The 26,366-nt window shown below is 35.1% G+C and overlaps 1 protein-coding gene across 1 annotated transcript in view; it reads left to right on the top strand.

Moving 5' to 3' along the window:
* The first annotated feature begins 2,199 nt into the window (after positions 1 to 2,199).
* LOC150095433 (uncharacterized) overlaps positions 2,200 to 26,366 on the top strand; it is a 117,453-nt gene continuing 93,286 nt past the window's right edge. Inside the window, exon 1 of the mRNA XM_090410085.1 lies at positions 2,200 to 2,672. Within this exon, the coding sequence (XP_090266211.1) occupies positions 2,561 to 2,672 (112 nt within the window). The 5' untranslated portion in view covers positions 2,200 to 2,560. The remainder of the gene's footprint in view (positions 2,673 to 26,366) is intronic.

Here is a 26,366-nt window from a genome sequence, read left to right as displayed (position 1 = left end):
CTTCATGTTATAGTAGATGAACTGCCAGTTTTTTCTGTCTTTCCATCGTTACACTTCACCGACTATCCCTGAGAAACTTCTCTACTGATGTCAAATTCTGTTAAATTAAACGATTAAATTAAATTAAATTATTCTGTCAGATTAAACTTTATTTGCTTAAATTAAAGACCAGCTGGAAGACTATGAAAACTAAGAAAGAGTACTGCAACGAGCATTGTGGCAACAGGACTAAGATACAAGACGGAATAAGAAAAAGAGAAAACTGGTAAAATCACGGAACATAATGTCCTCGTAAGTAGTAATTATTTATAGTTGTGTTATCTTCAATACTTAAAGCTTTTCCCCTAATTATTGTAATCCGTATTATTTAAGCTTCTTACGGCAGCGACTTTGCAGAGGTTTTCCTTTTAGGAATTAAGTTTTCATTGTTATCACCGATATTTATTAGCGTGTGAAAGAAATGATAAAAGAGCAAATTGTTTTCTCAAATGTTGAATCTATTTTCTTATTGCTTTAAGAAGAGAATAGCTTGCATTTGTTCAAAAAATTTGTCTCCTTTAATTTTCTAAAATTATTTACAGTAATGCGATTCCTACTGAGAGCGAATTTTTTCTTACCTACAGGTGAACCCTATTCATCCCAAGTAGCGGAATTCTACCGTGGAATCCTGATATATTGGCGACTAGAGAACATGCCAACGTTCTCTATTGCAGCCGCCTTTAATTAACTAGAAGAATTAAGCCAATTTGTTGCACCAAAGTCTACATTGACAGTTAAGGCACGAGAGGTATTTCACGTCATTGTTCTCCCTTAGTTCTGCTTCAGACACTTCAAATGAACCTCCAAATTGGAAGTGGGGAAGGAGAAATGAATTTTTCCTCACTCCCAGTGTCTGAAAAACTTCTTGGAAACAAATACAAAGAAACCTGCATGCAGTTTGATTCTTCTTGATTAGGGAGATTGTTTCTACAAAAACGAGTTACTTGAAACAACATGTTTTTGTAGAACGTTTTTACAAAGTAATGTTTTCACACTCATCACGGAAATAAGAATGATAAAATTTAACGACTAAACCTTTTAGTTTAATCCAATGATATCTAATTTGACATCAAGAAAATTAAAATAATTAAAAATTCCATCTAATACATATAATAACGGTTTTGCAATTTTTGCATGACAACATCGCTGAATCAACAAACGTAAATACGGCACGATTCATATTTGGTGCATGTTTTGCAGTCTGAATGCTGATAATGATTTTAGCTAATGGAAGCAGAAGCATCAATATATAGGAAAGTCAGCACTTAAAACTACCATATTCTGTGTGAAAGAAATTTATATAAAAATGACAACTCGTAAGAAATATAAATAATGCTTAAAAGTATGTTTCTTCCAGCAGGCTTGAATTATGTGTAGAATAATTGGATAACCTGACTAAAATAAAAATTCATATTCAGACATGCTGAGATCAGATAAGTATATTTTGCAGACTACTGCAGATCGATATCGATTCGCCATGAATTTTATTTCTAATAAATGAAATGAACCGACTGCAACTAAATCTTGAAATGGACGTTTTACGTTTGGGAAGCGTTAACAAAAAAGGAATGGCGTATCAAAACACAGCAGGATAGATATCAATTGCTAGCTTTTCATCTTGCTATCGAATCCGAAATCCTCTCTACTATAACCTCTGCATCACACATGGAATTATTCTTAAGATGTTTCCTGAGATATCTTTGCTAACGCGTTTGAAACATCAATCAAATGATGAGATTAAGTCACTCTTACACTAAATGCGTCATCATGCTGAAATCGACTTAGGTAACTGCGATAAACCTTCCAGTTTCTGACATTCGTGAAGATAAGTACCAATAGTGTTATATGACATTTTTCTCTGAAATCTGTTTATCGTATTCGGTTTCAAGAAAGCTATTTTGCTAAAAGTGTGTATGTTTTTGTGTGATTAATACGGGAGTGGATGGTATGTTCGCCGCATGGCACCGCTAGCTGACAGCGAAGCTGACGGCGTCACACAAATCCGCTAGGAAGCGTTGTTGTCGACTTGAGGTCATCAGCTGTGGATGGATAACGTTATACCGAAAGTTCTTGGGGTGCGCGCGACACCCGCTCACATGTGCTGAGGAGAAAGAGAGAGAGCCCCAACGATCGCGTCACTTCCGCCATGAGAGCGGAGAAGGAGGCCGTTAGAAACAGTGCGAGCACGCGTCACTGTCTCTGAGCATTCTTATTGAGCAATTGTTTTTCGTAATTTCAAAGCCATCCGGAAGTGTAACAACGATGTTTCGGGAATGTGAGGACCTCGCTACGTAGCAAGGAACCTGTACGTTGCTCAAGATGACGCTTCGTCGGATGGTCCATTCCTTTAGTACTGCTGCTGCTGACACGGCTGTTAGCAACGCGGCGTGTGTCATGCGCTGCCGATCACTGAAACGGATATAAGCAACGTCTCCCCCCGTACAACATGCAACTCCTCGTCTCTGGCTGACATTCCACTGTGTTTATCCTGCGTTTTCCAGCAAGAAAACATCATTCGAATATGCAGTCCTTTGCAGTGGTAGGGACTTCAGGATTCCTTTCAAGATCTGTGCTTCGATGGAATGGCCAGCTGCTGGTTCTATTTGTCACTCTGTTCATAGCGCAGGCGGCTGGTAAGTGGACTTCTTTTCTGCAGACATGGGTTAATGCACTTTTGAAATTAGTTGTATTCCTTTCAGCATCTCTAGCAGACAGTTTATTGAGTCTAATGACAGTTTTTGGGTGTTCTTTTCGACGACTTTTTCATTCCAAAACGTTCCTTCGGAAATTCTCTAAATGATATTGAACATCGGTGATTTTTCAATGATTATGTGAATCTAGATCTGTTTTGGTTGAATTGGGAAATAAAGAAACAACACTTATGGTTCAGGCTACGGTGTAGGTTATATTTTACCTGAATTCCGTATTATCCAAAAAACAGTCACTATGTCCAGAGAAAATTTAGATTTTGCAATTCAATATGGAATTTCTGAACAGAAGGATAGAATATGTTAGCCATTCTACTATTCTAGCACTCATGACGACATTATAACTTTAGTCAGATGACTAAAGTTATAATGTCCGCTTTTTAGAAAAATTATTTACATCACAACGAAAGAATTTTTCTTTGATTTATTTCATGTAAACTAAACTTTAACGTTATTTGGTTTATTTTAAAGATCATCACATGATGATGTTTAAATGTCAGGAAGTATATTTATGCTTATGATTTTGGTTTTCAGCCATGTCAAGTTAACAATTGGTTTAAAACTACTAACTTTCCATAGTTATAAAGTTATAATAAGTCAGAGAAGGTATCGACTGCTGACTTCTAACCACACATTAACTACTTTTCAGGGGATTATGAAAAATCGAAATTTGAAACTACGTTTGTTGAACCATAATTTCTTAATCTGTTAAGAAAGGATATGTTATTCAATTAAATTAGTTTAGTTCTTTTTTTTTTAATTTCGGCATTAAACACGATATCTTGCGTATGTTTAGATAGCTGATCATAAAAGGAAATTTGTATTTCTGCCTCGCATCTCTATTTTATAGACCTTATCTAAAAGATCCGAAGATTAAGATTTTCATCCTTCTTTTTTTTATTTTGATTTTCATCCTTCTTCCACCTTTCTGATTTCTACATAGACAAAATGAAAAGTGCATCTATAAAATCAATACGCAATTAATTGGCAGGAGAAATGTCTGCCAGTTCACGTTCAGTTGGCCAACTTTATGACTGTTATACATTTTACATAGCAACAGTTGCCATACCATGAAAACGTGTTCGGAGCTTTAGTAAGTCTCTGTAAGTTGATCTTCAACCAGTTTTTAAAATGATAAGCCTTATTTTTTGCATGCGATATGAACAAACAATGAAGACAAAAGTAGCAAATAATTAGATGTGTCATAGTCACTGCGTATAAACCAATACGGATTTAAGGTGTTTAGCAGCAGAAGTGCCTTACACAGGCAATCATTTTAGCAAAAAAAAGGATTATTTTTTTATTCAATACAGAGAGAGAGAGAATTAAATATTTTCTCCACAACGAAATTTCACATCAAGTAAACGTTCTAACTAAAACCATCCGCGTCTTGATACATTGTATAGCAGGGTCTAAATACGAAGAAAAATTAATTATTCATTTTTCTTCGTATTTCATTTGAATGAGTGGTCATTTAAATGAATTTTCTTATCATTGATAATGAGATTTCCTATACGTCTCTTAGGATGTCAATTATCAGGGTTTTTTTCTTTGCCAAAATATAGAAGTTAACACAGTTCTTGTTTATTTTTTCCAACACTATCATTTATAAGGCTTTTAAAATGTGAGATTCATTCAAAGGATTTTTTATATTAAATTTAAACTTGCTTCCGTGTTTTCAGACAGACGGATTCATCTGAGAGTGGCTACTTTGGAATGTGTGTATAGAGTCACCAAGAGAAATAGTGCTGTGAATTTTTTATAGGAGTAATCTACTTCAATTCACAGACCTCAAATTCTAAAATCTGACTTTCGTAGAATGTGCCGTAAAATTTTCTCACAAATAGATCATTTTGAAATCTCTCTCTCTCTCTCTCTCTCTCTCTCTCTCTAGAGAGATTTCAAAATGCATTTTATAACTATCAGAAAATAAGAAATAGCACAAATTGAAAATTCGCAAATGGGTTATCATGTGTAAGATGATCATAACAACAATAATAAAGAAACTTCGATAACTGTGATTATCAGGCTCATATGCATAGAAATATTCTTTGGGTTTTTTTCTCGCTGATAAATCGAAAATTCCTAAAAACAGCCAGTTTGTGACAAGTTTCCATCAGGTTATTACTGGTTAGCAATTTCTCAATCTAAAAAAAAAAGTTCCAATTTATATATATTTTGAAAACCTTTTTTTTTTACATTCAGGTGTCCAAATATGCGAGTGATGATGATGTGGCCATGGCAACTGACATTCACTTCATGTTATGTTGCCTTTCCTGAATAGGCCACGACCTCAAGCACGTGTGGATAGCCACATGGGATGCTGGATAAAACACGAGTGTGTCGACGCGTTGCCTGGAGCCGAGCATCGTCTGGTCAATAAATAATGCGAGAGCCAAGGGTCTCGTCTAGTCTTACATCCCCAGGTGATCTGCTGCCAGGCTGTAACGACGTGATGGGGGGGGGGGGTGTCAGAAAGAGTGCATTTACATCAGATGGCGAATAGAAATTTCACTACATTTAGAATTTAAGTGAAATTTCTTTGGATATGATTGTTAGACTTATTTTTAAAATGTATGAGTAGGTGATGAAGTTGTTATCGCCGCGTACTCGAGGAATTCAGTAGGGTACAATCACCAGTTTATAATTATTGTTAACAAATATTTAGAGAGGGAAAAACACTAAACATTCTGTAGTCTTCTCTTATAAACTAACCTTTTTGACTGAAAATAGTTAAACGTTGCGAACTCAATGAATGTTACAGAAGTAGGTTCCTCTTAATTACTGGAAATAATTGTCATTACCGGCTAATTCATTTCTGTGTTTTCTTCTTTGGCTTCGATGCTGCTCTGTCTGTTATGCGTTGCGATTTTGCTGAAAGCACTGCTTTAGGTATATGAAAATTAAGTGTTTGAATTTATTTTTCCGTCTCAAGTCTATGGTGAGTTATCAGTTTATACTTTTTTTTTTCTTCTTGGAAATGCAATATTATATTTGCAGTTAAGATTCTAGTGTGTAACATTTTAATTAACTTTCATGATTATTGCATGCTTCTGTCCAATTAGCCTTGTTATCTTGAAATATGGTGGCTTAGCTTTTTTGATGGTGATTTAATGTCCAGACATTACATGACGTTTAAATTTACGTCAAATAAAATACCGTGAACAAAAATTTTTTTGGATAAATCAAAGATAGTAGTCCATAGATTATGATAATCTTCTAGCGTCTAAATTATTTCGGCGATAACCTGGTGGCCGCAAATTTTTTTATTACTGAAAATGAAGAGCTACGTGTTCGCACCGGTCTAGTTAGCTACCGTAAGTGGTTAGCGTATCCGCTCTACAACCAATAGGTCACATATTCCGCCTTGGGCATGGATGTTTGTGATTATCTTTCGATAGGAGATGCCTTTGATGCTGCACTGCTGAACTCCCTCTCCCCGCATAAGACCACCGCCCCGTTAATTCGAGACCTGAAGTGGCTTGAAAGCTTCCATGTTTGGCCTCGGGAGTAGGTTTTCCGGACTATGTTAAAATAAATAAAACATAAAAAAATGAATACAAATAGAAAAAAGAAATCATTAGCCCACCCACAATATGAAAGCACTATTAGTTTACAGAAACTTTTCGTGTTGGGAGCTTTTCGTTTTGTTTGGAATTAGTCTTACACCGAGAGATGAGGTTCAACAGCGCAGCATCGAAGGCATCTCCCACCTGAATATAATCACAAACATCCATTCCCACGGCGGGATTAGAAATAACCAAAGCTATGAAGTCAGTCTATTATTCTGTGTGATAATTACATATTTTCTCTTATTGGATTTCCTGTTTTGCGGAAGGGAAAACCCTGCTGCTGACTCATAAGAAAGCATTTTCAGTTGAAAGTTATTCACATTCCAGACAGTATTCAAATCGTCGATGCCGATTCTTCAACCTAATTATGCGGCGAGTTCGAACCAAGTTCTGATTTCGTCTAATCTATTCTAGTCTAGTCAAAGCCATCAAGTTATTTTACTTTGCCGTTAAATGGATTCGATGGAAACTAGAGTTTTCCTACCAAAAAGTGTCGCTACTCCATACGAAAAGGTATTTTTTTATTTCTTAATACTATAGATTTATTTAGAATGATAGTTCTATAAAGAAAAGGCTATAATAGTAAAAGCATCGTATTTTATTTCTTGATAAAAAATAAGATAAATATTTCATTTACGTCAAATAAAATACCGTGAACAAAAGTTTTTTTTGGATCAATCAAAGATAGGTAATCCATAGATTATGATAATCTTATAGCGTCTAAATTATTTCGGCGATAACCTGGTGGCCGCAATTTTTTGTATTTGTAATTATCAGCATGCATGATTTTGCACCTGTAATAATGGCAAGAAAGAATTATACGTGACAGAGAAGCACCAGATATAGAAAAGGAGAAAATTTCAATGTGGTGTTATCAGGAGCTATTTAGCGCTCTAAAGAACCTGTTGATAATCTACTGTCTTAAAAATAGTAAACGCATGTGCAACTACTGACTGCTATTACTCGATAACGAAACAGTTGGATGGTGAGCATTTTTGGAAATTAAGTGAAGGGAGGGTAAGTGAGAAAAATGACGCGTCAAACATTAGGCGAGAACACAACACATGACAAGCGCCTGCTGTCAAGTCAGAGGAATGTAGATGTAAATATTAAATGACAGGAAGTCGATAGTCTCGTGCAAGCAATAACATCCTTCATGTGACTCGGTGTTTAAGCAGATAAGAAATATCGAGGAAAAATCAGGCGATGCAAGCGGGCATTGGAAAATCACTCACTGGAATTCCCCCAAATTTTAATTTTGATCACATTTTATAACAATGTGTGGGGGAGGGGATGGTGATCGACAAATAATCCTCTGTCAATTAAAATAAGACCATCGGGTTGCATTCACCACGTTTATATTCTTCTGGCTTCCTTTCATACATGGAACTTTTCCCTCCTCGCCTTTGTGGTAATGGGCTTTACGGACGACGCAAACCCTAATCATCTACTTTTGTTTTGGAATCAAGTCGGTCCCCGAGAGAAAGTTTAGCACGTGCTGTGATTTGGCGATTTTTTTTTCCACGAATAGCAGTTAGGGACACAATGGTATCATAATGAGATTATGTCCCTTCTCGCACCGCGTGGAAATTTCGTTACCGGCTGATTGGGGGACTCGGAGTAGAGCGAGCGAGCGAGCAATCGAGGAGGAATGTGTGTGTGCGTGTGTGTGTGTGAGAGAGAAAGAGAGAGAGAGAGAGAGAGAGAGAGACCACAGCTTGGTCTGATTAAATAAACTAAATGAGCTCGCCATACAAACTTTCACTATTTGAAAAGAGATTCTAAGAATTTTACTAGTAAGTAAAAGTTTACATTGATAATACCTTTCACTTATCGGATTGACTTTATTGTTAACGAAATACTGTCTGGAAGAACTTCCAATAAATGCATTGAATCCTACATAAACATTATAATTTCTACATGCACTAGCTTTCATAAGCCTGCAATTTACAGCCTTATAGCAAACTAATATCAATAATTTAAATTATACTGAAATATTATAATGAACCCTTTAATGTTGCAATACTTTTACCTTCCTTTTTTTTTTACCTTCCTTCTGTGCAGTTGCCCACATTTAAGGCTTTGAAACCAGAGAATATTTGCTTGCAAAGCATAACGATAAATGTCAGTTCACAACAACTTCAAGAAAAACGAGACCAAGGTTGCCACCCGCCTGTGAATTTACTCTGTTAAAGTCAGAAATGTGACATGTCCGTAATTCACACAAATATTTATGTCCCTAAAATGAGAAAAATTATTTTAAGGAACATTTCAATAATTTGCAGGCCTTGTTTGCCGAGGGTATACGCTCTCCAACGAACAGCTATTGGTTCGAATCCTGCTTTTGACATGCGCTATAGGTGGGAGATGCTCTGTTACTGGAGACCTGAAGAGGCATGAGAAAGTTCCATGTTTGGTCTTTAGAAGAAGTTTTCCAAACCATATTAAAATAGATGTGTGTATATATATAGAAAACACAACAATTTAATCTGCCCAAAGTACGGAATGTACTATAGATATAAAACTTTTCGTCAGTTTGACATGTAAAAATAATAATAATAAATAACAAAAGAGTGTTTTAAACTGGAATTTAGCAAAGAGTTTTGAAAAGTATTAATCATCGTTGGGATTTGTTTCCGCGAAATGCTTTCACGTGCAGACTTTTATTTGCTTGTTTTATGCCATTATAACCAAACAATAAATTATACGCGGGAAATGACTTCATGGGGTCCGTAAAAATCACGCACATCAACTTCACATTATACTTCACATTATAGTCAATGTGTATGAAGGCAACCCATTGAAGGCAAAGTATTAAAAAATTCTTGAAACCATTTCAATCTACGAAACCTGCTTTTTTTATACTAATAAGATCATATATGTAAAGAATCAAAAAACTTGTCTGCAAAATTTCTTTGGAATGTCAACATTAATGAGACTATGTCAAATTTTGTTCTGATAGTTATTTATTTATTATTTCCTTACTTCTTTGTCTTAACCAAAACACTTTAATGCTGGAATACTTCTTACTTCCAGGAGTTTTAAAAATTCATTGTCATTACTTCCTCTGCGCATTTTAGAATGCCATTAATATTTTACAAATTAATTTCCCACTTTGGGTATTATACTGTAATATTGTAGTTTACATTGTATATGCTTATGATTGAATTAGTGAATATTATAAATTAAGAGAAATTTAATGTCAAGACCGTATTTATAATTTGGTGCATCTGCTGCAGAACATCGACCCACCAGCACACATCTTCTTGCAACTCCATGAACTGTTCATATAGCTCATTTCGAGTTATGTTTCTTGCATTGCAAAGAATAGAGAATAGTTTAAAAAGGAACAGTCCCACTTCCAACAAAAGCTATTTTATGTAAGAACAAAATTTTGCATTGTCACACTAAGAATATTAAAGTATAGTTTGCGTTTAGACCGCAAATGTTTCTTGTTGACTATCCATAAAACAGTCAGCCAATCAAACGTAAGGTATGAAGCACTCTTCTAAAATGAAATATTTTATTCTGATAGATTAATGTTTAAAAAAAGTCTACTTTTATGCTGCAGTCACTTTTCTAGTATAGTTATCGAACAGGTTTATTCGTCTTATTGTGATCCCAATATATCTCTTCCCGTGTTGAAGAAATTGGTCGAGCATCTTGATCCAGGAAAGGACAGCATGCAGTACTTCGCTGTTGATTGCAAATCGTTTGTTAGTCTAACGAAATCGCAATTACTGGGGTTGGCATCGTGCAGATTGGTAGCTCCTTCAAGAGACAACTGAAAGTGGTTGCATTGATTAGCTAGCTGATCCTGATGATCTGCAAATATTTTCTTTGCTGATGACGATATTTTGAGTTTTTTGTTCAGCTAGTAGTTGAGATGATTGTGTAACCAGCTGGCTATGAATCTATATTTATTCGATACCCGTAGCATGTAGAAATAGAATAAGCGTTGAGCATTGATGCTACTACGTATCACCTATTTTCGGTCTCTTTGCTGTCTTTCAACTGATGGAGTAGCCATACGACGTTTGTGTAATGTCATTTCGTGGACTTATGAGGACGACGCAACCGCTCTCTTTACCCATTCATATTACTTCCCCAAACTGCATGCTTATGTGCGATGTGCTGATATCTATCTCATTTTCTGAAACACCCTCGTATTTCTGTTTGTTTTCTTTTGGCATTAGTGAACAGCAGAAGGCTCAAACCCAACTCCCGCGTTCCCCACTCCTCACCCCCGTGGTTCTATTTATGGAAACATCGTCCACAGTAGACAAAGATTATAACTTCTGTTTCTTCGGGAGAAATTGTCTTTTCCGTGATCTTCCCCTGACTTCCTTCCCTCTCCTCAAGTAAACAATAAATATTTATAGACTGCTTAAAAGTATCTGGGAGAGAGAGGGGGAGAGAATGCCTATCTCGCATGTGTTTAGGGCTGACCTGACAAGCAGTTTATCGTTGGCTTCCAGTGAGAGGCTTAATATTAATAATATGTTATTACGACGATGATAGCGTTCATACTAAAGATGTATCGATTCTCAACGTGAATAAATAGCAAAACAATTGGAGAACCGCTTTTGAATATCTCGTTGATATAAGCTAGCGAGTTTTTTTCACTTATACTCCGCCCATTTATTGGATCACAGATGGTAGATTTTACGAAGCGGATTGTTCAGCGAAAGTACACGAATTTTGTTAAGAAGTCTTTCAAAATAATTATCAGCATTTCTTGGTAACAGTGCAGAGCAGAGGATAATAGTCTTTTTTTACGTCTGCCTTGTATTGGGATTAGCGAGAATTACAAAGATCGAAATATTCCATAGTAAACTGGACGAAGGCATCTCCATCCTAGACTCCATAAATTACAGTGAATTGAATTTTTCATACAATTCTTTCACTTCTTCAGCATTTATAATCTCGTAGTTTAAGATTAAGTAAAATTTTAAAAAAGGAAGCAAAACATTACCAAATATCGGTAAAGATTTTTGTCTGTTTACCATGAAAGAAACATTTAAAAATTACAGTTTCCAGCCAAGGCACAAGCAGGCTGATCTCTCTAAACACCGGAAACAGTCAAGCAAAATAAATCTGCTCACTATCCGCAGAAATCATAGTATGATTCACAGTAAAAGGTACAATACTGTAAAACATATCTAAATAGAACAGCGCAACACAAAGTAAAATCTACAATGTTAATCATTGCCAGAAAATTTTAACAGACTGAGATGGTAGGGGGGGTTGAATAGATATTCACGCACTCATGAATTAAGCGTGACAGTGTGAACAAAGGGCAGCTGCAGATAATAAAATTAGTTCGGGATGTACCGCCTCCTCTAAATGTTTTCGAATTACTTTCACCGGAAACGGAAATTCACACACTTTTCTTTCACTGAGCTTCGAATATCCAAACTTTCCAACCAGATGGGAGTTTGATTCATCGATGCTTGTCATCGTACTGTATTTCACCTCACCCCATCTCTGAAGGGCGACTAATTTCCAGAAGCCACGCGATCAGACAGTTTCCGGCCGCCCTGCAATTACTATTATATCTTTTATTCGAGTTAACTTAGAGTTTAAAAGTTCACTTGGTGGTTTCTTAGCTTGTACCTGCGAATTATAAGCGGTTTGCTTTGTTAAAAGTGTTATTTCATACTTATATCGGAATAATCAAAGCGAGAGATATTTCCTGTGAAATTTATGATATCGAACTAATTGCTGTGCGTTTTGAGCATTCGTATTGCGTGTTTCTCTGGAGGTTATCATTCTGTTTTTTTTTTTTCAATAAAAAATCGTTATGTTTTAAATTGTGTTGCACTTCAATGTTAATCATTGCCAGAAACTTTTAACAGACTGAGGTGGTGGGGGGGGGGTTGATTAGATATTCACGCACTCATGAATTAAGCGTGACAGTGTGAGCAAAGGGCAGCTGCAGATAATAAAATTAGTTCGGATGTACCGCCTCCTCTAAATGTTTTCGAATTACTTTCACCGGAAACGGAAATTCACACACTTTTCTTTCACTGGGCTTCGAATATCCAAACTTTCCAACCTATATCCGAACTCAACCCGTACTCAACCTATATCCGAACCCTGTTCTAAAAACCAAGTTTGTTCCATGAGTGTCTTCTAAAGTGAGATTTCAGGATTATCTATTCCTTAGCCAATGTACGGTACCAATACGTGCTATATGTTCACAAATAAACCTTTTGGGGAACTACATAAAAACCAAATATTAAAAAAAAACGATTTGATGATGTTTACAGCATTTTAAGATTCTTAAACTTTTGGTTTAGATAAAAATATTGTTTATCGTTTTGTAGACTTCTGTGGAGAAAGGATAGGCTAGGAATATGTTTTCCGGTATTTTTTCATAAAAATAAACATCACTTGAAATAAGAAACTCTGTTTTTTATTTATTTATGTATTTATTTTCTCGATTAGTTTCCTGAAAATTCTTTTGTTTCACTTCATCAGGCAATTAACATGAATAAACTAAATTTATGTTAATTATCCTGATGAAATGAAACAAAAGAATTTTCACGAAACTAATGGAGAAAATAAAAAAAACAGCTTGTTATTCCAAATGATGTTTATTTTTTGTGGAAAAATACCGGAAAACATATTACTAAAATACCTTTATTTTCATATTTTATAATAGTACAAAACATCTAATCATGTGATATATATCTAAATTGCGCGTAAAAGATGGCAGATTTACAACTTTTGAATGATGAAAGACGGGAAACTGTGAGAAATAAAACTACCAGCTCCGTATGGAATCGGCTAACTTATCTTTAGTTGAGCTCTCCTTCTTAGTGCCCCCCCCCCTTCTCGCTATGGGACCAGAACTGGAGTCTTTCCAAGGAAGAGTACTTACGAGTAAACTTGTATTATATTGGATACTTGTGCTAAAAATGAAATATTTTCGGAATCCAAAGGACAGACCATAAAGTCAAATGACGTGCAAACTATTATTTGGTTGCGTAAGTTAGGCTAAAATAAATAATACTGAAATGAAGCGTAAAACTATAATCTACTGGTAATTATTATTATAATAATAATTACCAGACAGCATTTCATTTCCAATTAGTTGTTTAGAAGAGGAGGAGATAGCTGATTAGTCTGCCAATTAAGTGGCAACGGAAGTAATAAATCCTTTCTCACTAAACTGCTGTCAGTTCTCAATAACATTTTCGAAACGAAAGGGCCAATCAAAGATTTCTTTAAGTATGGCATTTCTTCTCTTCTCCAATAGTGTTCCTGTTAACATCAGATTTTAAGCAACCTTTCTTATCCTCTTTTCACTCCAAGAAACTGAATTCAAATATTATGATATTCGCATGGCGTGGATTTTTCCGAGTTTGCTGACACTAAGCCTCGTGGACAATCTGTCGACAAAGGCATGCATTCAGTAGGACTTTATCAAAACGCTCCATCCCACCAAAAAAAAAAAAAAACTTTCCGTTGCAGTTGGACAGGAAATACGGGGAAGAGATTCGCACTTAATCCTATTACCGAAATAGCCGGAACTGTGTTCGGTTCTGACAGTCTGCCACTGGTCTTCCATCCAGCATAGGATTAAGAGAAGTGTTTAAAGAGGGTGACACAAGAAAAGAGTGGTCACTTTAAGGTTTTTTTTTTTTCCTGAAACGGGCTGGGAAATGTGATGTTCAAAGTGACTTTGTTCATTAAGGTTTATATATTACGTGAAATGAAATAAATAGTCCCACTTGTATTTGTCATCTGTCAAATTAATGTGTTCGTTCCTAGGTTGTTTTAAATTTTATTTCCATCTGAACAAGTAAATGTATATTTTTTTAGAATCACCGACTTTCAAAACGATATATTAAAATAAAAATAATTCTCAATATTCTTGGACCACGCAATTATGTTATTATTTTATGTGATATACCAGTCATTCTTAAGATATCAGCGTCATTGTTCCAATTAACTACTCACCCCACCCACACCAAATTTAATTGTTTCTGCAATACTAATTTAAACTAGCTAATATAATCTGACACTTGCGGATGAATTATCACAAAAATATGCCTTTTTATCGTTTTGATAATAACGAAATCGAAGTCTTGTATTTTAATCCAACTCTTTCTAACCAAACGGAGAAAGGTGTTCGGTTGGAATGACTATCGAAGTACTTATCGTATCGTCTCTAATCCCTTTCGACCATCACACAAGTCCAGCAAGCTCATATTTCCTCTTTCGCCTAAGTAATCTTTAGTGATAACATCCTTTAAATGGAAAAATCAAGGAGTGCCTGAGAGACCCTACTATAACTTGTGGATGTGAAAGGCTAATTTTTAAACAAAACCGTCAAGCGAGAGTGCACCTACTATAATGTTTCTTTATGAACTAAAAACTATTGCAAACTCATTAATACGATTAAAATATAAAATAAGAATAAGGAATATTATAAGCGCTAAGTTCCTTACGAATGTGGTTGCCGAAATAAAGCAAATAATATATCGCTCTTTTAGTTTTTGAATTAAGAAGAAAGTTGGGGCAGAGAGAGAGAGAGAGAGAAGTCACATGGTGTACCCAGAGCGATAGCCTGTTAATATCAGATCGCCTTTATAAAATATTCTCTCGCAACACCGAACATGAGAAATGTCAAAGGTCGAATCGATACCCAAGGGGGTATTCAATTATGACAGGTCAATTAGTGAGAGCATGTCCGACAGGTTAATTGCATTACATCTGCGATTTTAGAGGCGACCACCAAGCCTTGCTAATGTAATTAATATTCTAAACAAGCAGTCGTAATACATCGTTCAGCTCATCAACTGGGACGCATTTGGCTTGTCTCTGCTAATGGTTTAGATAGTTTGGCCTTCCATTGATACGCTTATGTAATCTGGATAGAATTATTTTACATACCTTCATAAGCCTTTCCTGAAATAGTTATAACTTCATTTGGATATATTCAGTCTATAAAAACATGTTTTGAAATTTATTACTACGATCAAGATGGTAATCCAAAATTAAATGTAATGCCAATTGTTTGTTAATTAGAGAACTGTCGTGTTGTGAATATATGTAGACTACAAACTTTGCACGTGATTACCAATCAGCGCCCATTTCATTATTTACAGCATTGTTAAGCTGTTGAAGCAGAGATTTGCTGTACGCTTCTGAACAATGGCAATTAATATGAAACTGATGAAGACAAGTAAGGTGTTAAATGGGTTTTTGCCATATTAGGAAAGTGAAGAAATTCAGATTTCAACCTTTATCTGGTTAATATTGAATTTGCAACTTGTTGCTCATCTCTTTCAAAAGTGATTTTCCAGCTGCTTTGGCAGAACTTGAACAAAATTAGAATATTGTTCTCAATATTCTATTTTTCTTTACTTTTGAGTTTCTTATTCTTAGTTCATTCTTATTATTCATTCATTTATTCATTCTCATAGTTCATATTCTTATTGTAGAGTTTCTTCCTGTTGTTTTGACGAAGCATATTAAAATAATTTCTTTAAGTGCGATCTATTTTTATAGTTGGCGGAGGTTAATTTTTTGTTACCATGACTAATTCGGATATGAAAATAACACGACGTTTTCTCGCCTGTTTCATATCCGGTGGTCTTTTATTAAATGTGGCCCTTTTATATGTACACGTTGTCACGCCACAGGATCGATACGCACTAAATTACTGACTCTGGCGCCAAGTTCCTCCACGGGAGGCTACCGTATTATAAAAGGTGCTAATTCTGCATGCAAGGAGGAGTGCTAATGTTGCTAACCATGTGTCGGTTTAGAGATATTCCGGAAATGGTGTTCACAGAATTTAAAATATTATCAGGTTGGTTTCTGTGTCATGACCTTTGAAGTTCCTCAGTTTACTTTTAATTTTCCATCGTCCCACAGGTTATTTTGACTTTCGATATATACAGTGGTTATAAAATCCTTAGTATTTTAAAACTATGCTAAAAATCGGATCGACCCAAATTAAATCGATTTATTTTTAGATGGAACGTTTATGCGAAATCTTCTAGTAATCATCTGTCGATTTTCTTTCTTAAGTCAGTATTATTTCCAGTGAAGATTTTAATCCAGAAATATATAAATGGAAATAAATAAGCAATTTTTTACTCTTTCTCCGATTTCTGTTACATCAAAGAAATCGTACCTCATATTCAATTTGTATATAATGCCGAATTGCTTACTGCCCAAATAAGTCGATCTTTTCTTGAATGAAATTATTATTAAAACATGGGAGTTAAATTCTATACTCACCGTCTACTGCGTCTGTTAAGTGCATGTGTTATTTGGCCTGTTATTCCCTGTTATTAAGAATTTTCATATTATATTAGAATACGAGGTAGCTGGAAAGACAAGGAGGATCTGCTAAACCACACTTATCGTTCTCGGTGCTTTACCAGGAAATTAAAGAATACTGAAGGCCTAATGGATAGGTTCGTTATTACACAGAGAAAATCGGCCAATCTTTTATGCTGCTTGTCTTATATTTTGATTAACAGGCATGAAATACTGTTTATCCACTACTAACAAAATACACCCGTGATGTATGAAAACATTTGCAAGTCTGTTACATCTATTTCAACCCATCCATTCCTTAGGAAGGATAGGGTCTCCTGATTCGGTTATGCGAATTAATGGCCGGCAAGTCACTCCTTTGCTGCAATCTTTAAGGATAAGTATTTATGCCTAAAGAGTTATATGTTCACGGACATGAGTTGTCTAATTTTAGGGACAAAAATCCCTATATTTCGAGGGGAAAAACTCTCTATCCCTGCATGTAACATCTAAGTCATTGAAAAGATTTGATTGAAAAGACAGGTTCCTCACGTCATAGAAGGGATTCGAACTCAGGTATCCGACCAAAGGGCCCGTCCGTACCAAATGAACAATGGAAGAAATGATTTTTGTTCAGACAAAATTTGATTGGATTCACTCACCAGGTAAAACAGTTTTTGTCTCTAAGATAGGGAATAGTAATTCTCATATTGCAATCAGTGTACTGGTTAGTAAATTGAATGTCACTTAGGATATGATTAATTGAAAACACGATAGCCAGATGTCTTCTTGGTTGATTCGTTATGCTCGATCACTTCTTAATTACAGTATTGCTGTCGAACTACCAAAACGTCAGTTGAAGGTTCTGGTCACACTTCATAGCACAAACGTCGCTCTGTAACAAAATCATCGCATCACATCTAAAGTCTGTATGATTCATATCTGTAAATCTTTCTGGCTATTATTAGAGCACTGGATTATTGTGGATTTTGGGGGATGTAAGAAATCCGCTTTTATTTCATGACCTTCAAAGACTCGCTTATTGCACCACGTCCATTCACTCATGTAAAAACTCCTCTCTGACTGGACAGCATTTAATTCAGTTTCGGTATTATATTCTTTCATAAAATTTGTCATGACGTCTCAGTTTTGGTTTAAAATTTAATTCTTATTATTGACAAAATTAAGCGATATATTTCAAAATGGAACGATACAAACAACATTTGTATCGAAAAGTTGAAGCAATTCTGCTTCGACTTTTAAATGAATTAAAAAACCAACTAAAGCCAATTCAGATAATTTTTCTATTAAGGTGATCTGAAACTAAACATAAGTATGTGCTATAAATGAAAATAAACTGTGTAATAGTATATGAGCTATGAGCAACTTTTGTTGTGAGAAAGAATATGATGTCACAACACAAGAATGCTATCATGAAACGAACCTTTCTCTTACATATAAAACGAACCATATTGCTGTTTAACTGAAAGAAATACTGTAGATATATTCTGCTATTACTGTTTAATTGGATTATGAAGTAAAACATGAGGGACGAGTTCTAGTTTCTAAAGAGCATGTACATATTTTTTATCATCTCCTCTAGTTTTTGTTTTGGGGGAATTTATCCTCACCCAGCCCCCCCCCCTCCAAAAAAAAAGAATTTTGTATTTAGACGTAGCTCTGGATCAAGATAATGGTTTGGGCGGCGAAGGGATAGCGTATCCAGTTGGAAACTGACAGGAGACAGGATGCGGTTTGCATTACAACCACTGTACGAATGTTTGTAAGTCTTCGGTGGTAAGGGATTATTATCCTCCACTTTGCCTTTTACTATCAAATCTTAAATAAGCAATTTGTGATTATCAGTTATCGAAACCTTGCTCTACGCATGCAGTATTTTGTTGTAAATGTATGTACCATACATTTACAACAAAAGGTTGTAAATGTATGTACCATACATTTACAACCTTTTGTTGGTGTGAACGTCATAAAAACGAAGAAACAAAAGAAAGACAAATAAATAAATGAAACAAATCTATAAAACCGTGAATTTCATGATGGTGAAATGGAGTGCTATGTATTATGATAAATAAAAGAAATTCAGAAGTACCAATGGATTTCTTCCAGAATGATTGAACAAATGATGGTATCCAACGTTACTGTTCCGAATGTTTTGGCTTCATGCCACAGCTTACTCTTCCATTAGCCATCATTGTAAATCGGCTGTGAACCTCCCATTATCTGAAAACCGATTCACGCCCATCCGATATTCTGAACATCCTTTGATACAAACTGAAATTTTGAAGGAACATTCCCTATTCGTCATACTGTTAACGTATTATGCTCCTTAATATTACTTCATAAAACGACAGAAATAAGAATGTAGTATTAACATGAGAAATTGTTTAAAAATCTAGCAGGAGTCGCTATAAGTAACTCGATCACATTAAAACCTTTGGCACATCAGTAAAAAGGAAATGAAAATTTGTCCAGCATCTTTAATTTGTTGCTCTTTTTAAATGAAGGGAAATTAGAGAGAGCATTCGTGTCGTATTTTACTATTATATGTAATATATATGTATTTCATAGTATGTAATATACGGAAACGTGCAGCATGCAATGTTACTGACATGCTATATTATGAAAGGCGAGCTTCTCTGCAATAGTTTGCTGTCAACCTCACTAGAAACTACAGTATAATTAAGGTTAAGATATCCGATCAATCTTTTCGGCTCCCTCACACAAGTTGTGTTCAAGTTTTATCGTTATTTACACGTTTAATGACACTGGGTGCGTGTCATGTAGTGTCCGAAAGCCATTAGGTTTCCATGGTAATTTTGATAGTTTGTAGACCAATAAAACACTGAGTTAGCGTTAGATATCTTACGTATCCTTTGACAGTTTCCCTGAGATAGGAGTTCTATAGTAGCCAAGTAATAAACTACGACAATGCGAAACTGTATTAGCAGTCCACTTTAGTGTTATAAATCCGGTAATTAACCAGTTTTATAACACAAATGAAACACACAGTCTTGTTTTATGGGCCAATGAGTGAAACATGAATAAATTGATGTAATAATCAGTTTCTGTGAAAGGCATTTACGACAAGGAAACACGATTAGAAGACAAATAAAAACACGCAATATCTTCTTTATGCGAGTTAACACACCTACTATCGAACCACTTCCTTTCAATCGGTTCGAGCTCAAATTTAATATCTTTAATGCATTTACTCAGATGATTCGTCCCTGACGAAAGGCTGAGTATCGACTAACTGGTGACATGATCGTGTGACTTTGGCAAGGTGTTTGCGAAGCCTTCCCTAGACGACTGCCAGGTGGATGTAGAGGTTGCTTGATGCGAAGCCGTAATTTTTTGGTCAACATGACTTGATCTTATGTAGATTTTTTTCATATATCTTACTATCTTACTTTTTTTCATATATATCTTACCCACTCCGCGGGAGAGAAGGCCCCCGTGCTCTAATCCGCTACACTTCATTTTGCTCAACTTCCGAACTCCTTGTAATGAAGGGGTCGGCTAGTTTCTACCCGTAGCGCGTTGCCTATCATTATAAGGCCTGGCAGCGAGCTAAGGATGGTTTTTAAATGAATTTCGTGACAGAATAGTGTTATTGTGACAGCCATTAAGTTGCTTATTATTTATGGCCATTTTCGTGCTACATGTGTAGTTGCGGCGGTGATCGCATGTTGTACTCTGCCATGAGCTGCCACCGATGCCACTCGCACCCATAGTGCTAATTTGACAAAGTTTTGAGTGCCGCGGCTTTCTTAGTTGCGCGTATCACGAATTCACGTCTCTAAATATTGAAATATATACTCGTATATTCAACTTTAGTAGCTGGGTAAAGATATTTTCTGGATGACATACGTAAAAATCTCGTTACCGATCAGCTTTAGCTGATGATCATTTGCAATCGACTTTGATGTTTGGGAACATTTTTTACATAATACCTCGATTTTATCTCTTGACCCTCGAGGCGTAAAATATTTAAGATCTGGCTCTTCTCAGAAAAGAACATTTTGTCTCCTGTAACGTATACAAACACAAGATTCGTGCAATCAACATCTGCATAAAGTACAACTTCCAACTCACTGAACTGTTCTTCCATTTTTGTCCATTACTTCTGCCTCTTCTGTAAAAACGCATCAGAAAGTCCAAATCAGACTTTGAAAGAGCCAAGCGCAGAAACTTTGTTGCGCGTTCTGACCCATCGCCAAGGTGAAATGGTTTATATCTCTATGTTTCTACTCTCCCAATCAGATAGTATTATATTCAAATAGTATGCACAAAGGCTTGATCGTCAAACTACACCTCACGATTTACCACCCATTCTTTGTAAATGGATTTCCAAACTTCCTCTCTAGTTTTCATTCATGTCATGGTGCCATTTATTTCTTCAGATTTCGTCACCAATACACCCCGGGACACTGTATCTTTGTTACACTCTCTTCTCTTGATAAATGAATTCTCTCACTGGCCTGTAATCCTACCCTGGAATTGTTATGCTGATGACAATGCAATCTTTTTTTCTCTTTTACATTTCACGTCGCGTACAAAATCATCCATAATAAATACCTTAAAGTGATCTCTAACATATTAAAGTGAAGTGAGGAAACCCTTTTTAAATAATTTCAATGTTACGAAATACAGTCCAGTATTATTTCGTACAATAAAGATTATTCTTCACCACCTATACCTTACTTTCATAATTCCCAGATCTTAGCATAACATTTCTCCTCTTACGCTAAGTACATCCTGGCACAAGTACATCACACCCAGAGTCGACGACTTCTCCTGTTCCTCTACTTCAAAAAAAAAAAAATTGTTAATTTCCGATAAAGAACTGTCTCTAAAACTGTAAATTTTAGAATGCTGTTCTCACAGTATTTAGCATGGTTCACCAAAAACATCCCAAAATTTTCAGTGCTTTTCCAGCAGCAGCAGCATACTAAACTGATGACTCTCTCTCTCTCTGGTTACTTTACGTTTTATTTCTGACTTATGCCTATTTTATAAGTATTTTCATGGGCACGTTCTTCTTAACTGAGTGCCATATTGCGCACTTCCAATTAAGTAACTGTTGGTCAACATCCAGATGCAGGTAATCTTCACACCTATTAAACCCACTTCTCGTCCTACTCTTTTTTCCATCTAGCTCTGTTCTTTAGAACAAGCCTTCTTAAAACCTTTTTTCCCATAGATTATTATTTCTATATTTATTCAAAAATACACATCAACATGCTTGGTCCATATGCATTTTCCCAATGTTTCGTATGCACGGGGGAAGTAGTTAAAATATAAAATGTACAAGTCTTCACTCATGCACGGCACTTTTGTTCTACAGATTATAAACTTCCCGTGCGCCAGTGTGCAAATTAATGCTTTTATATCTAGAATTCTGTTTAAATTTATTTCGCTTATTTTATGTGAAAATATTTAGAAACGGCGACCTGTTGGCTCTCAAGCAGACGCTTTGAATACTCCGTCCAACATAAATCTTATTTCTTTGTATGAGAATCATCTACTATTACAAAATATGGAGATGAACTCAAATACCAAGAGAGGAGGAAAATGGGAGGATAGCACTTAAGAATATAATGCTGAGACACTCATCCTGTTTTTATCAAAGGAACGTTTTGTGAAATAACGTGAACAAACTAAATTTATAAGACACTGGAGTATAATAAAAAACAGTATGCAGCATTTTTTTTTCATGTACCATTTCGACAAACATTAATTTTACTTAGAAAAAACTTAGAAGGCATTAAATTTTGGTTTCCAAAATGTTAAAATAAATGATAATAAAGATTCATTATTGGTGTATAATCAGCTTACAAAACAATGTTTGCGTTTAAATATTAAAAAAAAAAAAATAGAAAGTGACAAGCGAGTTAGCCTACTCCATGATGCATTGACATTGCGATGTTCAAAAGGCGATGAACAAGAGCATTTATATTAGTACTTTTGATTAAAATATCATTAAAATGGCCTGATAACCACTTCGAAGTATTAGGTTTTATTAGAGACCAGGTAAGCCATTCAATAATATGGAATCTCAATTCTACATAATTGAATGGCCTACCTGGTCTCTAATTAAATATTTATTATTTATTTCGTATGGGGTTCCCCCTTTTCCTCCCTTGTCCCTTAGGACGGGTTGAGCCCTCCTCATGAGGAATTAAGTAGACTGTAGATCATCGTCATCATTGATATAAAGATGGTCGAGCTTACATGTTGAGATTCATCTATCAAAATAAAAGAACACGTAAGTATCAAAAACTATTCAATAGGTCTAGTATTTGACACATTTGATCACCACCAGTCTCTCGGTGAGCTCATTCATTTATATTATTTTTGGCTTTGCATATAGTAACATTCTGTTTTCAGATAGATTTTATTTAATTCTTACTAGCATCAGGTTTTGAAAATATCCATTTAACTGAATGAATTACTTTTTATATGTAGATAACTGCCAAAATACGTAATATCGTATTTTCTATTCATTATTTGCTATTATTGGCGATTGCATCACCATTACTCAAGTTAAATGTAAAACAACTTTCATTAAAAATACAAAGTAAAACAGTGATACTGTGTAGAAATTAATTCAAATTTTATGCCACAAGGTCTAGTAATTCACCTCGTTAGTTACCTACAATTCTGAAATTCTTGTGATCCTGCCTCACCGACAGTGGACTAGAGGTGTCTTTACGATCGATGCCAAAAAAGTATGTATTTTAGCGACGTAATTTTTAATGCAATTCCACCTGCAAAACCTTGTCAAGCTATCGTACATTTATCGTGATCGGGAAGAGAAGTAAGATGATCAGATTCGATTGCTTTAGCAATCCAGCAATCCAATAATGTCATTTTATAAAATCACTTTAGGCCTCCAACATACAAATTGATCATCTCACACCAGACGAGAGAATTGTCTAATATCTAATTACTTACAACATACATGAATGAAATGACACAGCCGGACTGGAACTCGAAGATTTTTGGTGGGAGAGGTGATGCTAACTGCTCGACCCGCCATGCAAACAACTGCCTAAGAAAGTAATATCGTATTTTTTATTTATTATTTGCTCTTATTGGTGATGAAATCACCACAACTCATATTAAATGTAACGCAACTTTCATTCATTAAAAATCCAAAGTAAAAGTAAATTGCCACACAGCGCTATCGTGTGGCAATTAATTAAAAGCTCATTTACTGAAAGTTGCTTTACTTTTCAGATGAACTGTGGTGGTATTTCAGCACCAAAAGAGAAACTAATGAATAAGTTTTATATTTAATCAATTAAACTTAATTATTTTTTTAAAATCAATAATACAGCCATCCTAAATGGATATAATCCCAAAACAACTCAAAAAATCATCAGTCACTTCTCCACACATCAAACCAGACAGGAAGAAGTCCATAGGATTCCCATACCTAACGTCAAAGGCATCTCCGAACGTCTTTCTAAAATTATGAAGAAATACAATTTTGCCACTTCTTACAAACCTGTCAACTAAATTTACAACTTGTTACCTTCTCCTAAGGACAAATTCTCACCTTTGATGTTGCCTGGCGTTTATGAAATTCCATGCTCATGCAAATTGTCTTACTTTGGACAGACAGGTAAGTCTGTTCAGAAACGCATTTCGGAACATCAAGACCACATTCGTCTTTTTAAACCGCAAAAATCTGGCCGCTCTCAACACGGAATTGAAAATCCAAACCATAGGATCCATTGGGAAAAGTCTGAACTTTTACATAGATCTTTATATAAACATGAACGTTTATACAAAGAAAGTTCTGAAGCCCTACTACACAGACCAAACTTAAACCGCAACGACATTCTTACTATTCCTAAAGTATAGGAAATTGTCATACAAAATTGTGTTAAATAATTAATTTTTTTTTTGTAACACGTTACGCACGTTTAATGAGATTCTATTGTAATCATGTGCCCTAACTGTATGTTATTCCTATTGTTTTAAACTACTGCACTGATGATGTCCTAAGATACTTAGGATGAAATATTTACAATTAAATCATTTTCACTGTGGTTAATACGTGTGTTTCTTTTAATTCTAAACTTAATCCAGTCTTTTCTAAAGTAAACAAATTGGTACCCTGTTGCGGTTCATTAATAACTCATTGTTCACTACTAAAATAAAACAAAAGTCAATCATTCAGGTCCATTAGGCAACATTTTGCGACATAATTCGTCATACATAATTCTCCTAAAACAAATAAAGCATTTAATTACAGAATCACATAAACTCGAATAATCACAGAGAATTACCGGATAGGTTCTAAATAGTGCAACAGAAGGCAGTAGGGGCATATCCCACCAGTAACACTGTTGCTGTCTTGCAAAATGCAAAAAATACAACTTTTCGTCTTATACTTTTTATGCCTTTAAAATTAACCAAATAAGGGATACGTTCACGTCTCTAAAATAGCAAAATTTGTTACATTTGTTCTATTAAACTGCCTTGATAGATTTTGATTAGTTTTGGTCACAGATCTCTGTTCTAATAGTATGGCAGTATGGATATAGTATGGAATTATAATTATTTTTTTTACAGGCTGAAAAAAATAAAAAATTCGCTACCATTTTACACAAAATACAGTGTGTGTATATATATATATATATATATATATATATATATATATATATATATATATATATATATATATATATATAATATTGAAATCTTTGTATGCTGTTAAACTTAAAATTATTAAAAAAACATTGTTTTTATACATACAAAAATAAAATTATTAAATACTTTTGGGAATAAATCTAAACACTTTTTCAAACATTTAAAATACTTTTTCAAATGATAACCATCCTACTATTCTTTCTATCCTTATTATTCTATCTTTGCTATCCCGTTATTCCTCTCCACGAAGCCTCACAACATTGAGAATTAATAAAATGGCATAACTTCGATTTTATTGCAATCAGCTCAGAATCACCCATTTTAAGTCTAAGGATATTGCAGGAATATTCAGCAACTTCTGCATTTGATTCACAACTTTTGCATTTGATTGTTAAGTGCTTTCATATGTCATGTATAAACAGTGTGTGTGTGTGTGTTTTCCTATTATTATCCGGTTAGCTCGTGCTTTTTGCAGTATATCAATCAGTATATAGATATCCATCATAAATATTTTGAACTAATACCAACCTCGCAGCATTGAAATCCCAGTGCTATCACGGTGGTTTCCTACTGTATCACGGTAGTGACTCATTTCGACCAAGTGCGCTAAAACTATCACTCAAAGAACAAATCATATTTCAGAAAGACACGAGTAGAGACGGCCGGCTGCTGATGATCTGTCGGTTGTCTTTAATATCAATATTAAATGGTCCACTCTCCACGTTACACAGAGCTTGTTTTCCAATAAACCACGGCCACATCACAGACCTATTTTCATTGTTAATCGCTCTCTAATTCGAGCTGTTTCCCCGTAGCAGTTTCGGTGCTGAATAAAGAAACGCATTTCTCTTGTCACAATAGAAAGTCGATTATTTAAATCAGTAATCCCTGATAGCAACCATCCCAAACCAATCAGCTGAATTTGGATGCGTGTGTGTGTGTATTATGATATGGCTTTTGTGCGATATGTAGGTTAGTCTAAGAAGTGAATGCACGTTTATTTTATAAACAGATTAATGGCTGTCGAATAAACGTTCAAAAGATTTGAGAACACCAAAAGATATTCTGTCTATAAAATATT

This window comes from Typopeltis vanoorti, chromosome 20, assembly GCF_054136105.1.
Source record: "Typopeltis vanoorti isolate ZY-2024b chromosome 20, IOZ_Tvanoo_1.0, whole genome shotgun sequence".
Taxonomy (NCBI): Eukaryota; Metazoa; Arthropoda; class Arachnida; order Uropygi; family Thelyphonidae; genus Typopeltis; species Typopeltis vanoorti.
Note: the sequence above shows the minus strand (reverse complement) of the source record. Positions and strands in the feature narration are given on the sequence as shown.